This window comes from Aethalodelphis obliquidens, unplaced genomic scaffold (assembly GCF_003676395.1).
Source record: "Aethalodelphis obliquidens isolate GAN/ISIS:26980383/991018 unplaced genomic scaffold, ASM367639v1 scaffold16, whole genome shotgun sequence".
Lineage (NCBI taxonomy): Eukaryota > Metazoa > Chordata > Mammalia > Artiodactyla > Delphinidae > Aethalodelphis > Aethalodelphis obliquidens.
Window position 1 is genome coordinate 16,100,507 of NW_020837960.1, and position 14,345 is coordinate 16,114,851.

The 14,345-nt window shown below is 35.8% G+C and overlaps 1 protein-coding gene across 3 annotated transcripts in view; it reads left to right on the plus strand.

The window, feature by feature from the left end:
• The window catches only part of FNDC3A (fibronectin type III domain containing 3A), a 156,017-nt gene that overhangs the window by 57,557 nt on the left and 84,115 nt on the right, over window positions 1-14,345 (plus strand). For all 3 annotated transcript variants that reach the window (XR_003434750.1, XM_027116303.1, XM_027116305.1), the window contains one exon: window positions 3,649-3,724. Coding sequence is in view for 1 of the 3 variants with exons in the window: in XM_027116303.1 (XP_026972104.1) it covers window positions 3,649-3,724 (76 nt within the window). In the remaining 2 variants the exon portion in view is untranslated. The remainder of the gene's footprint in view (window positions 1-3,648; window positions 3,725-14,345) is intronic.

The following is a 14,345-nucleotide window of genomic DNA, read 5'->3' on the forward strand; positions in this document are numbered from 1 at the left end:
AACATTATGTAGCTATCATCTCCTCCAGGAATCTTCCCTCATCATTGTGGGCTGAGTGGAACCTATAGTACATTGTTCATATCTCTGTTACACCTCTTATTACACTGTACAGTTAATTGACTGAGTACTTGCCTGTTTCCCTCACAAGACTGTGTATTCCTTGAGTCCTTGGACTGTGATTTATTTTTATTCTTGATGTCCATAGTGCATATAAGAGTAGGTGCCACACAGTGGGTGTTTAATAAATGATTTTTAGATAAATGAATAAATTTAACCTCCTACCATTTTCCTGAACGTCTTATTATAATTTAAAAGAGTTTATCCTTTTTTACTTAATATCAGGATATATCAGTTGTATGTGTACCATGTTTGGTTTTCTTAGTTTTATTTCTTTTTCCCAACTTTGTAGTGAATGAATTCATCACAGGAATTATTAGTATTTTATAGAATTCCATAGTACAACCAGTACTGATAGAGGATCATAATTAAAAGAGGTAACATACATGTAAAGCAGACAGCATAGTGTGACACAGTAAGCACTACTTTGGGTCTTGAACCGCATTAAGAATTTAGTGAAATCTAATGAAAATAGTGAACCCTTCCGTAGAAAATCGTAATACCTACAGAGAATTTCATATATAATTCTGTGTGGTTCACAAACCCTTTGAATAGATATCTATGGCCCCCAGGTTAAGAACTCCTGTGCTTTAACCCAGTGCTGGCCTCAGGTATCATCCTTTAGTAATTCACTACCTCTACTAAGTTCTAACACTAATAAGGAAAGGAGTGAAAGAAACATAATGGGTTAAAAAAATTTTTAAAGAACCATGGATTTGTTTGAGATTGATAAAAAAAATGTATTGGAAATAAAAACAAACTGAAAATCCTCCAGCCCACTTTCAAAATTGTAAGTTTTCTTTAAAACAACTGTTGGATCACAGAGGGAATGAAGAAGTAAATGGCAGAAAATCTAAAAAACAATAGTGAAAATATTCTCTATGGTTAAACTGAGTAAAATTCATGGTTTTAAGTGCATATATTACTAAAGAAAGAATAAAATAGAGTATTCAACTGAAAAAGTTAGAAAAACAACATGGTAAGCCTAAGGAAAACAGAAGAAAGGAAATAATAAAAGTTGAAAATAGAAATTAATGTATTAAAAGAAGCCTACTTAGATGACTGTTGTAACCTCCTGATGAAGAGTTCTTCCTATATCTGGTTGCTACACTGCAGCCAGGGCGATCCACCATAGTATTACCTGCTTACGTAACTCTTCCTTGCCCTTAGAATGGCTCACAAGACCCTTCTTAACCCAACTCCTGTCTACCTTTCGCCATATTTCTAACCTTTTTCCTCCATCATTTCCCCAACCCTTATCTCCGCCTGCCCCATTCTCCAACCATATAGAACTACAGAACTTCTTTTGGTTCATTGAATTTGATAAACTATTGATGACGTTTCCTTTCCTGGAGCTTTGCATTTGCTCTTCTCTATACCTTAAAGGCCTTCCCACTCTTCTTGCCTAGCTAGTTCCTTCTCAGTCTTCAGGACTCAGCTTAACTTTTACATTCTCTAGAAAGCCATTAAATACACAAACACACACACACGTGCATATACATGTATACACACACATGCTCAGGTAACAGACTAAGTACTTGGTCCTGTGTGCTCTGATAGTGCTTAACTTCTCCTATCGTAGCACTTATCACCAGTCAATGTCAAAGAAATGTTTGAAGAAGAGCAGTAATCGAGGTACACCATCAGAAAACATATTTCTAAGGTTACAGTGTTTAAAATGATTAAAATAAAAACATATTTCCTAAGCTACTTTTGCCAAAGTAGACAGTGTTATGGATGAGACAGGCCAGAAGAGTATATTGTGTGCTAAAGGAGCTATCTTAAATTTAGCAGATTGTATTGGTTAGCTCTCTAAGGAAAAAAAATACTTTTGGATCTTCTCCAGATAAATTTGAGGTGCATTAAAGAACTAAATATAAGCAATTATATAAAACTAGAAGAAAAGAAAAACTAGCATTTTTAATCAAACCTATAGGTCAGCGTTGTCCAATGGAAATATAATGCCAATCACATAAGTAATTTAAAAAATTTTAGTAGCCACATTAAAAAGTAAAAACAGGAAAAATTAATTGTAATAATTTTTATTAACCCAATAGGTCCAGAATATTATTTCAATATGTAATCAATATAAAAATTAACAAGATATTTTACATGGTTGGGTTCTTTTGTGCTAAATCTTTGAAATCCAGTGTGTATTTTACACCTATGGCACATCTCCATATAGACAAAGACAAGCCACATTTCAAGTGCTAGATAGCCAGCCACAAGTTAAATTTAGAAGCAATAGAAGGTGTCACAAAGGAAAAAATAGGTAACATTGGCTACAGGAAAATAAACAATTAAAAAATTTGAGAAGACAAAATGGGAAAATCTTTGCAGCATAATATAGTATATTATTATTATTACTACCATTATTATTCAGAGAATTCATATGAATTGCTAAGAACATTTAAGACCCCAAAAAATAAAGAAAGATGACAGACAACCAGTTTACAAAAGAGCCAGTAGCAAATGTAAAGATAGAATTTAACCTCGTTAATAATCAAAAAAGTGCAAATTAAACGATAGTAATATACTGTTTTCATCTATCAAGGTAGCAAAGATTTTAAAACTATAATTTTTAGGGGTGCAGAGAATGTGATTAAATGGTGTTCTCATAGACTGAGGAGGAATGTGAATTTGTAAAACCCTTTTAAAAAATAGTTTAGCAACAGATAAGGGAATTCTATTTCTGGGAGTATATCATAAGGAAACAATACTAATTATAGAGATGGGAAAACTACATACCAAAATGCTCACTACCTAAATTCTTTAATTAAGAGAATGGTTAAGTAGTTTATGGTATAAACATTCGATGACAGACTTTGAATAATAACATTGGAAAAGTCTTTTTTTAATATTAAACCAAAAAAAGACACAGAATTGGAGGTCTTATTTTTCCCCCTTATATTTAAGGGGGGAAATTAAGCCTATACATAGAGAACAAGACTAAAAAATTTATGAGAATGCTAACAATGTTTATTAGGATGGAGGGACTTCAGTTTTTTTCCAGTTTTTTGTTTTTCTGTTTTTCAGATGTCATAAGATTAGTGTGTATCACCTATAAAATAAAAATAAAACTACTCAAAATTATGGGATTAATTTAACATATTTTTAAATATATTGCTAATTTGAGATGTCATACTAATTCAGGGGTGCCATCTTATTCTCTACCTATCAATTTATACTTTATTTTTAGAAAAACACAATACTTTACAATTGGTGAAGTAGGCATAGATGATCCAAATATTCAGTAGTTTAACTCCATCTTTGTTTCAGAGTGAAATTTATTGACTTTCCAATAAAATTGTGCCACTGTCTTTTTTTATTCCCTTACTTTTGGCTTGAGTCTGACCTCCAGAAAAATGAAGTAATTAATACTTTTCAACAAATGTGTAATCCCCATTTTCCTTCCCAGTTCCATATGATTAAATAGCTCACATCTACTCTCTTACTAGCAACATTTAATATCTTGATATACTGATTTACTCTGTTGCCCCTTTGATTAATACTTCTTCCCCTCATTTTAAGGTTATCCTGGTACAAGTTAACCCAGGGGAAGCATTTACAATAAGAAGAGAAGATGGACAGTTTCAGTGCATTACAGGTAAGAATGGTTATTGTCATTTGAGACAAGACTAAAATTTATGATACATAAAAGTGTATGTGCTTGTAGTTTCTTCCTTTCTTTCTCACTACCACCACAAGGCACAAACTCTGAATACTTTATGGCTTAACTATTACAGTAGCATCTTAATTAGTCTCTTTGCCCTGGTTTCTTGATTAATCCTACTCTAATGTCACTCCCCTGCTCAGAAATCTTCAGTGAATCTAGTTCAGGTTCCTTAGTCTTTTTGAAAGATCATTTCATCTTTTGCTTGCTTCCCACTTTCCTTTCAATACTGTTTCCCTTCAATCTTGCTAAGTTGGTTTATTCACTGTCTCTGAACCTTTCTTGTACTTACTGTATTCTTCTTCTTATCTAGAATTTACCCATATCACCACTACCCCCAGCCTATCCAGATGTTTCCAGACTGAGCTCAGATCTTATCTTTAAAAGGTTTTTTATGAAGTCTTTAGTAAGCATCCCTTCCACACTACTTACTAGCCAACACCCCCCCCCACACACACACACACATTTGTGCCAAACAAAAATGTCTCCAGATATCACCAAATGTTCCCTGGGAGGCAAAATCACCCCTAGCTGAGAACCACCACTCTGTGTGAAGATGAGAGCAATAAAAAGGTCACTAGCTTTGGAATTAGAGAACCTGGTTTTAAACCCCAACTCTGCCACTTAACTGGCTGTATGAACTTTTGCATGTTATTTAACCTCTATCAGGTACGTTTCTCAGTAAAATTCCTATCCCTGTGCATAATAACACACCTCATAGGATAATTGTGAGGGTTGACTAATATGTTTATAAAGCACTCTAAACCAGACCTGGCACATATAAGGCACTGAGTAAGTGGTGATGGTGGGTACTGTAGCGGTGTTTAATAGAAAGTGACCCCATCTCCTGTGAAAGCCCAAAACACCAATTATTGTGCCATTCATTTAGCAAGAATGTACTTTTTTGTAACATTTCTTCCAGTTAGTATTTTGAAAAGCCATTTAAATTTGTGTGTTTAACTTGGAATGTGTATTCAGTCTCTCCGGCTAAGTTTTAATAAGGACTTTATGGGCAGATACCATTTCTTACATTCCTTTGTATTCCCTTCAGTTCTTGGCCTTCCACATATTGGGTACCTATCTAATAGTTACTACTTTCATTTGAAAAGAGCACGTTAGAAGTGGGGAGACCGTATGCTTTATCATCCAAAACAGGATACTTTAAGAGTGAAAGTGGACCCTAGCAATTACTCCACAACAATTAGTGTCAGCCAAGATTGTCCCAGGCAAACCAGGACTCATGATACCTCCCCCCCATTTAACCTGGGCTGTCAAGTCAATGCAAGCAAAGAAGAAATAGATCTAACTCTTTCTAGAGAAGCAGTTAGCTCAATAATTACAATTAAAACTTTTAACCTGCCATTTAAACCTTACATGTCTTAGAGTTAGCACTTTCTCTAAGTTAATTTAAATCCTTTGAGCGGCAGTTATTTGGTAACTTCACAAATAGGAATGGTCCGCATATTATGAGCTTAAAAGAAACCAGGTAGTAGAATTCATAAACAGTATAATAAACTTTGCCTATCTTTACTTGTCAATTAGGTTTTCATAAAAATAACTTCATTTTTATACTGGGTACCTCTTAGAATGTAAGTTTTTAGTAGAGCACACACCTTAGGTTTATTTGTACATCTCTTTTCATATTGTTTTCAATAAATATTGTTTATGATGGAAGCATTTTAACTAATATAACATTGGTCTTTTCAAACACATCTGCAAATGAGGATACTCATTACTGTTTTAGTGTGACTTAAAATGCAAAAACTGATCATTGCAATTGGATAACCAGACTTTGAATTTTAAATATCTTATATTTTAAAAGTCAATTTGTAAGTGTAATTTGTAAACCCCTTCCCTCATAAAATCAATTTAATTGATTTTTTATGTGGCACTTATCCCTTCAATCAGAACCAAAAAAGCGTATCTAGTTTATAATGTGCCTGTAGTGCTAACAGTATCGTAATAATAAGAATTGACTATCATGTGAAGGATTTTTAGGCAGGGACACATTTCTTTGCTTCAGGAGAAAACGGAGACTCTTCTCTCTATACATCAGATTATAAGAGTGGAGACTTTGTTTTAAAATTACTACTGGGCAGAGTTTTAAAAACACAGGAAACTTTAGCGGGAACCATACAGAAAGTAAAAGGCTCTCCTCTCTTTATGTTTTTGTTTGTCCAAAATTAAAAGATGGGATATAGATGAAAGGTAGTAGTGAACAAGAGACTGGGTTGAAGTCTTTGTGAAGACCAGCATGCCCTCAGTCCAAGCAAGAGAAGACAGGCCAAGAAAAGGCTAAGGACTGCTGGGGCTCATCCTCTCCTCCCTTTTTTTGCTCTTTGCCATCACTATTTCTATCACATGGCAGTCATCTTCTTGACCTAGTTCTTGAGCTAGGTAAAAAGTAAGAGTATAGGTAGAAGTGGATGCAATATATGAAAAAGAGAAAGTGTTAAGGGAGGAAAATCATGTGCCAATGAAACTGACAGAAAAATAGGGTGCCTAAGGCCATCAAGTTAGGAAAGCTTTTCTTTTCACAACCACTATACTAAGAAAACCTCTGTAGTAAAACCTAAAGAATTGAGATAGATCCAGTGTAAATTAATAAGCATTTGAATTAAAGGCTGTAAAACTAAGTTAAAGAATCACAGGGAATATTAGAGATCTAAATAATTCCCCTATTTTATTGGAGGTTCAGAATTTGTGAGATACAGCTAGTTATGGGCAGAGCTCAATATACTACCTTTTTCCTACTGTATAGCATACTGCTTAGATAGATAAAACTGCTAATATTTTTTTCATGAATTTACAAAGTCTCTGCTGAGGTATACTGTACCAGCTGCAAGGGATTCAGAGAAGACTATGACACAGTTCCTGCCATTCAGGAACACAGTGTAGTAGGGGAAAGGGGGGAAAATTAACAATTGTACAATATAAAAAGAATCATTAGAAACATGCATAGGGTATTGTGGGAGCATAGGAGGACTAATCACAGAGTGATTATGTCAGGGAAAAAACCCTTCAAAGAAAAAGTGACACGTCCTTGTCTTTCAGGAAAATACCAGTTGGCCAAATGGACAAAAGGGTCTCAAGAAAGTGTTTTAGGCAGAGAGAATAGCGTACAAAAGCAACAGAAGGAAAGAGCAACTTGATTTATTTGAATAACTGCAAAGAGATTGGAATAGCTAAAAACAAAACAAAACAAAAAGTTGTATAAAGGGGATATGGACAGAGATGAATCTGAAAATATAGTCACCTCTTGAAATGGCTTGACTACCATACTAAGAACTTTATTATAAAGGTGAGGAAGAGCCATTGAAGGAGATTATACAATAGAGTTAATATCCAGTTTACAGTTTGGAAGGATCAGTGAAGTCTTCGTTTTCTGTTACCATGTGCTCACCTGTTAATCTGAAAATCTCCCTACTTCAAACACCTAGAAATGTTCAATAAAATGTAACAAGTATTCTTTTAAATGCATTGCATAGCTTCTCTCTCTTGCCTTCACCCCGAAAAAAGAAGAAAGAAAAAAAAAGAAAAGAAAAGAAATTGTTATGGGCCAGAAACAAGGACTTTTCAATATTTGTTTTTTAAAATATGTTTCATATTTATGATGAAAATAATATACTTTGTTTATTTAATGTGATCATTTTTTATTGTTCCATATCATTCTTTCTGATTCTAATACAGGATCTGATGTCTGTCTTAACTTACCTTTTGCCTTATTTCATGTCCTTTTAGACAATGCACAACTCTTAAATATATAAAAGTGTAGCTCCCTGCCTTTTACTACCTTTCAGTTTGCCATTCTGCTCATTGGTTAGATTTATTTATACTACCTGATTCTAACCTATTCCTCATTTTTGCCATCTTAAGTCACTGTTAATGGGTTTTAGCACAAATACCTCATTACTTTTGAAATTGAAGTACTACCTTGAATCTCTTTTTTTTTTTCTATTAAAAGTTATTTTGAAACATCTAACAACTTGATGTTTTTTGGATTTTTTTAGTGATTGGATTGATAGCATGTCAACAAATTGTTTGTTTTATAATGATATTATGGAAATTCATTTTTGCTTGGTAATTGTGCATAGGAATGTAAAAATTTATTATGTGAATAAATCTTAAGGTTTAGTATTAATAGATCTTTGTAACAAGTGCTAAAGACTGCCCTTCTTAGTTTTGTTTTGTGGGGAGGTACACAGAATAGAGAATTAACCGAAGTTTCTGAATTTGGCTTACTGGTGATGTCCTAGAAGCACATTTTGTAGACAGTATGTGGTGAACTCTTAAGATCCCTGTTGTAGAGCTGGCTTTCCTGGCAGTAAATTGGTACCCATCCTTCAGACATTATCTGTTCTGTGAAGTGTTTGCAGACAAGATCTTTCTTCAGTTTCTCGCCTCTTCTGCCCCCGATACACATACAGAAATCATTGAGGGCAGAAATTGTTTGACGTGTTTGTTAATCTCCTGTCTTGCATAGCGCCCAGCACATAGAGAATGCTCAGTAAATGTTTAATTAAGTTGAATGAGAAAGAGAAAAAACTAACCTTTCTTGAGCATTTCCATGTGCCAAGCAAATGGAGTCTATATACACAAAAAATTTTATCTAAAAATCCTGCTTATTGAGAGGCAGGTATGGCTTTCTTTTTTTCCCCTTCTTCCATGACATCTCAAAATGAATAAATAGGACTAAATAATAAGAATTTATTAATTAAATATCTAGTGGTTTTGCATTGTTATGGGACTTCTACTGTGGTATGATTCCATGCTGTCCGTGCAAGATACAAAGTTATCTTTAAAAAAAAAAAAGAATATATAAACCAGCTATGATTGAATAGTTTTTATATGCCCTGGTCCCTTCGAATGATATACTTTAGGAGAGAAAGATATTGATGAATGTTCAATTTTGTTAATCTAATAAGGCAGTAGTTAAGCAAATGCTACCTGGGTTGAGTTTCAGCTCTGCTGCTTACTATTACATCAGTCAGATTACATTAAGCAATTTAGTGATTATTTTTACATCCTGTCTTATGCTTGTTTGTGTAAAGAGAGAGAGTGTGTGTGTGAAAGAGTCTATCCATCAGAGGATTTGGAATATAATTAGTCATAGAGATTATTATTACACCATATCTTTTTGACATATTGTTTATATCTGTGGAATCATAAAAGCCAAAAAGCTACATCAGATATATAAACCCTAATTATGTTGATCATGGATTAACCAGATCTACATTTTGATGATTTGTTTTGCAACGTTGCTTCCACAGTTACATTTCAGCACAAATGAGGACCTCATATTCTTCATCCATTCATTCAGTATTCAGTAAGAGACAAAAGTTGAATAAGCAAACACTCCTTATTTCCTCAAGATTATTTGACAGATTTTCTTATATATCTTTATGGGAAGATAAAACAGAATTTCGTCCCTGGCCCACTGCCAGTCTAAAGCTTTGTCTTATGTTATATTATCCAGGACTTTATTCTTTTTTTTTTTTAAATAGATCTTTATTGGAGTATAATTGCTTCACAATACTATGTTAGTTTCTGTTGTACACTAAAGTGAATCAGCCATATGCGTACATATGTCCCCATATCCCCTCCCCTCCCATCCTCCCTATCCCACCGCTCTAGGTCATTGCAAAGCACTGAGCTGATCTCCCTGTGCTGTGCGGCTGCATCCCACTAGCTATCTATTTTACATTTGGTAGTGTATATATGTCCATGCCACTCTCTCACTTCAGCCAGCTTACGGTTCCCCCTCCCCGTGTTCTCAAGTCCATTCTCTGTGTCTACATCTTTATTCCTGCCCTGCAACTACGTTCATCAGTACCATTTTTTTTTTAGATTCCATATCACTAATCATTAGAGAAATGCAAATCAAAAGTACAGTGAGGTATTACCTCACGCCTGTCAGAATGGACATTATCAAAAAATCTAGAAACAATAAATGCTGGAAAGGGTGTGGTGAAAATGGAACCCTCCTGCACTGTTGGTGGAAATGTGAATTGATACAGCCACTAGGGAAAACAGTATGGAGGTTCCTTAAAAAACTAAAAATAGAACTACCATACGACCCAGCAATCCCACTACTGGGCATATACCCTAAGAAAACCATAATTCAAAAGGAGTCCTGTACCACAATGTTCATTGCAGCATTATTTACAATAGCCAGGACATGGGACCAACCTAAATGTCCATCATCGGATGAATGGATAAAGAAGATGTGACACATATATACAATGGAATATTACTCAGCCATAAAAAGAAATGAAATTGAGTTATTTGTAGTGAGGTGAATGGACCTAGAGTCTGTCATACACAGTGAAGTAAGTCAGAAAGAGGACTTTGTTCTTTAGGGCTCTCTTTCTGTGCACTTTTAATCAATAGCTTTGACAAAAATAAATGACACATTTATAAAGTTACCAGGTATCAGACAGTTACCAAGGACAACTAATAACATTAAGTAAATGCCAAGCTCAAGAAGATCACAATATATTGAAATGATAGGTCAAAACCAATAGGATAAAATTTAATAGGAATAATACAAAGTTATACATTTTGATTTAAAAAATTAATTGCACTGGTACCATATAGATGATGTGTATCAGAGTTCCTTTCTGAAACTGACTCTTGTCAATTAAGCACAAAAGGAGTTTATTACTGTGATACTGAGATCCTCTCCTTTCTTCCCTTTCCTTCCTAGCACTTAAGTCCTAAAGTCATTAGATGGGGCAGAACTATGTAGACACTTGTCTTAGTCCATTAGGGCTGCCATAACAGAATACCATAGACTGGGTGGCTTATAAACAACAGAAATACATTTCTCACAGTTCTGGAGGCTGGCAGTCCAAGATCAGGGTGCCAGCATGGTCAGGTTCTGGTGAGAGCCCTCTTCCCAGTTGCAGACTGCTGACTTTGACTGTAATCTTACATGATAGAAGGGACAAAGGAGCTCTCTGTGTTCTCTTTTATAAGAGCACTAGTCCCATTCATGAGGGCTCCACCCTCATGTCCTCATCACCTCCCAAAAACCCCACCTCTTAATACCATCACACTGGGGTTAGGGTTTCAATAAAGGAATTTTGTGGGAGACACAGACATTCAATCTATGGCAGCACTGCACTGGTGGGAGTTGGGGAGGTGAGCTGCAGTGCCCCAGAGTAGGATGTCAGAGCGGGAGGAGTTCATCACATAGGACAACAGCCTAGTGTAGAGAGTCAGAGCCCAAACAGAGTAAGGAGGAAATTCACACAGCAAGGTGGCCTGCTGTATGGACTCAGAGCCTAAACCGGCTGAGAAGGGTGTCCTCAAGAAGGGGTGGCCTGGTGTGGATCGGAGCCCAAGCAGAGTAAGGAGGTAGTCCACATGGTGGGGTGAGGGGTAGAATGGCCTGGTGTGGGAAGTCAGAGCCCAGATGTGGTGAGAAGAGAATATACACAAAACTGGAGTGGGTAGCCCAGCACAGAGCCTTAGAGCTTGTGCGTGACCACACGGAGCCAAGGAAAGAACATTCACGTGGGAGTGGGGGTTAGGGGGCAGGAAGCTCAACATGGGAAGTCAGAGCCTGAGTGACTTTCTGGGATGACAATATTGAATATCCCTTCTTTCTGGGATAACATCTTGAACTTTCCTTGCCCCAGACCTAGAATCAAAATGTATGATTTTTCTAGTTCAATTGCCACAGGATTTATTCTAGTTTCCTCCCTTTCCACATCTGTAACTCCTTTTCCGCTGTATAAGTCTTATCCCAGAAAGAAAGAAGTGCTGAGAAACGGATGGAGACATGTCAAAAGGATGTAGTAGACAGCTTGAAGGAACTTCCATTAGCAAAATCAGGCACAGTTTGAGCATCAAAATAATGATAGATATGGATTAAAACCCACTGAATACAATAGGAAACAGTGAGTTCACACAAATATAAATGAATAAATTGCAAGTTGATGAAAAATGGACTGTTTACATAGTTTCAAACTATGTCCCCACAAAATACTTACTGATTAAAGGGAAAAAAAAAAAAAAGTAACTTTACAGTGGAGAAACCTGGCAGACACCATCTTGATCGGGTGATCAAATTGTATGTCATCAGTAATGTCAGAAATCAAAATTGTGTGCTACTTGATATGATGCATTAAGAGGAATATGGTGTCACTTCTGTGATATTTCTGCCAAAAATGCATGATCTGAATCTAAACTCAAGGAAATAGTAGACAAACTCAAATCTAGAGACATTCTACAAAATAACTAGCCTTTAATCTTCAAAAGTCAAGGAAAGACCGAGGAACTGTTCAGAATGATAGACTAAAGAGACATCCTAACTAGTTGCAATATGTGATTCTGAACTAGACCCTTTGTCTGGAAAGCACATTATTAGGACAATTGGTGAATCTTGGGTGGGGTTTGAAATTAGGTCGTTTATTAGTTCCTTAGGGCTTCCATAACAAAGCACCACAAACTGGGTGGCTTAAAACAACAGAAATTTAATCTCTCACGTTCTGGAGGCTGGAAGTCCAAGATCAACATGTCAGTAGGATTGGTTCCTTCTGAGGGAGACTTTATGTCTTTTTCCTAGCTGCTAGTGATGGCCAGCAATCCTTGGGGTTTCTTGGTTGTAGATGCATCACTCCAGTCTCTGCCTCCATCTTCACATGTGAATACCCTATGTCTCTGTGCCTTCACATGGCTCTCTTCTTAAAAGGATTCCATATTGGATTAGTACCACACTCTACTCCAGCATGGCCTCATCTTAACTAATTATATCTGCAGTGACCCTATTCCCAAATAAAGTCACACTCTGAAGTACTGGTTCTTAAACATATCTTTTTGTGGGGGGGACACAATTTTACCCATAACAGGTAGTAACAAGGTATCAATCTTAATTTCCTGGTTTTGATGGTTGTGTGGTTATATCGGAGAATACATACTAAATGCACACTAAAGTATTCCATGGGTGATGAGTCATCATGTCAGCATCTTACTTTCAAATGGTTTAGGGAAGAAAGTTCTTGGTGCCAGCTGGACATGCAGCTTTTTTTGTAAATTTGTGATTATTTCGAATTTTTAAAAAAATATTACTTTAAGAAAATGATATTGGATATCTTATAGAATCTTTGGGAGTATTAGAGAACCATACCCAAGGCTAAGCTTAAGGAACAATGCCCTAAAACCATGCTACAGTACTAGTTTGATTAGGAAACCATCATGAATGTCATGATTGTACCCATGCCCTTTCTCCACTAAGAATTCAAGGTCACTTGCTTCCAGCACAGATACCACTTCTGGAACAGGAATCTTGTAGCACCCACCACTGCTTCCTACGTTATCAGCACCTATAGGAGAAATGTTCTTCACCTCACACCAAGGTGACTCCTCCAACACACAAAAGGACTTTAGATCGTATGCATCAAAACGAATGACAGTGTCCACTATAGTGCAGGAGAGGAGAACTTAACTTTATGACTAGAACTTGCTTATTTTAGTAGAACTAGAGCTAAATGTGAGTCACTTATTGAATCTCACAAAAGTAAAAACAAAATCTTGAACTGCAAAAATAGAAATGTATGTTCAAAACAGACGGTGTAGTACTGTGGTTAGATGATATCCTTTTAACATGTTTGAAACAGGTGAGAGAGTCACAGGGAAACAAATTTTGACTCACAGGGAAAAACTGTCCAGCAGTTATGGCTGTATAAAAATGGAGTCATTGCTTGATTATACCAGACTCTCATCATTATGTATGCTTATGTACTGGTTAGATGATATTATAAAAAGTAATTCTTGCACAGTAAAAGAATTTTGGTTGTGCAAGTTCCAGTATTCATTCTATCTAAAGATTCTTTGATTCCAAAATAATCTTTTAATTAAACTGAGATCTCCTTATTTTTGGAAGTGAGTACTCTGAATGAGTCTTAAATTTAACAAGTATATCTGTGCACTGGCACACTTCAGAGAGTAATCGAGCTAGTGAATAGTTATTGCTCCTAATAGACCTATAAATAGCATGCCAACTAGCTAATTTACTAGTCTGAATTCCTAATGAAATAAACACTTGTGAGAGAAGCTTCCACTAAACTTCAAATCTTATAGGGACAGAAACAGTGATGCTGTCTTTAGCTTGGTACATAAAACCTTACTTGACGAAAATGGTCAAGGAATATTAGCTTTCTTCTATTTTGTTTCCTTAACAACAAAAATTGTCCTTTTTTTCTTTGATTCTCTGTGCTAAAATAATGCCTTTTGCTTAGTAGGCGTGCTGTCGATATTTATTAAAATTAACTGCTAAAATATCTTTAAATATATTGGTGTACTTGTTCGCCTTGGTAACTACTATATACTGAAAATATACTTTTATACTTAGGGGTATAATGGATTAAGTATATTAGGTATCCTTAAGTGTTTGATACATTCTGATATTTCACAGTAATTAATAGAAAAAGGTCTTTCCACTTTTGTTGTCATTGCATATGCACAATATTTTAACTACTTTTTAGACCAGGGGTCCCCAACCCCCGGGCTGCAGACTGGTACCAGTCCGCAGCCTGTTAGGAGCTGGGCC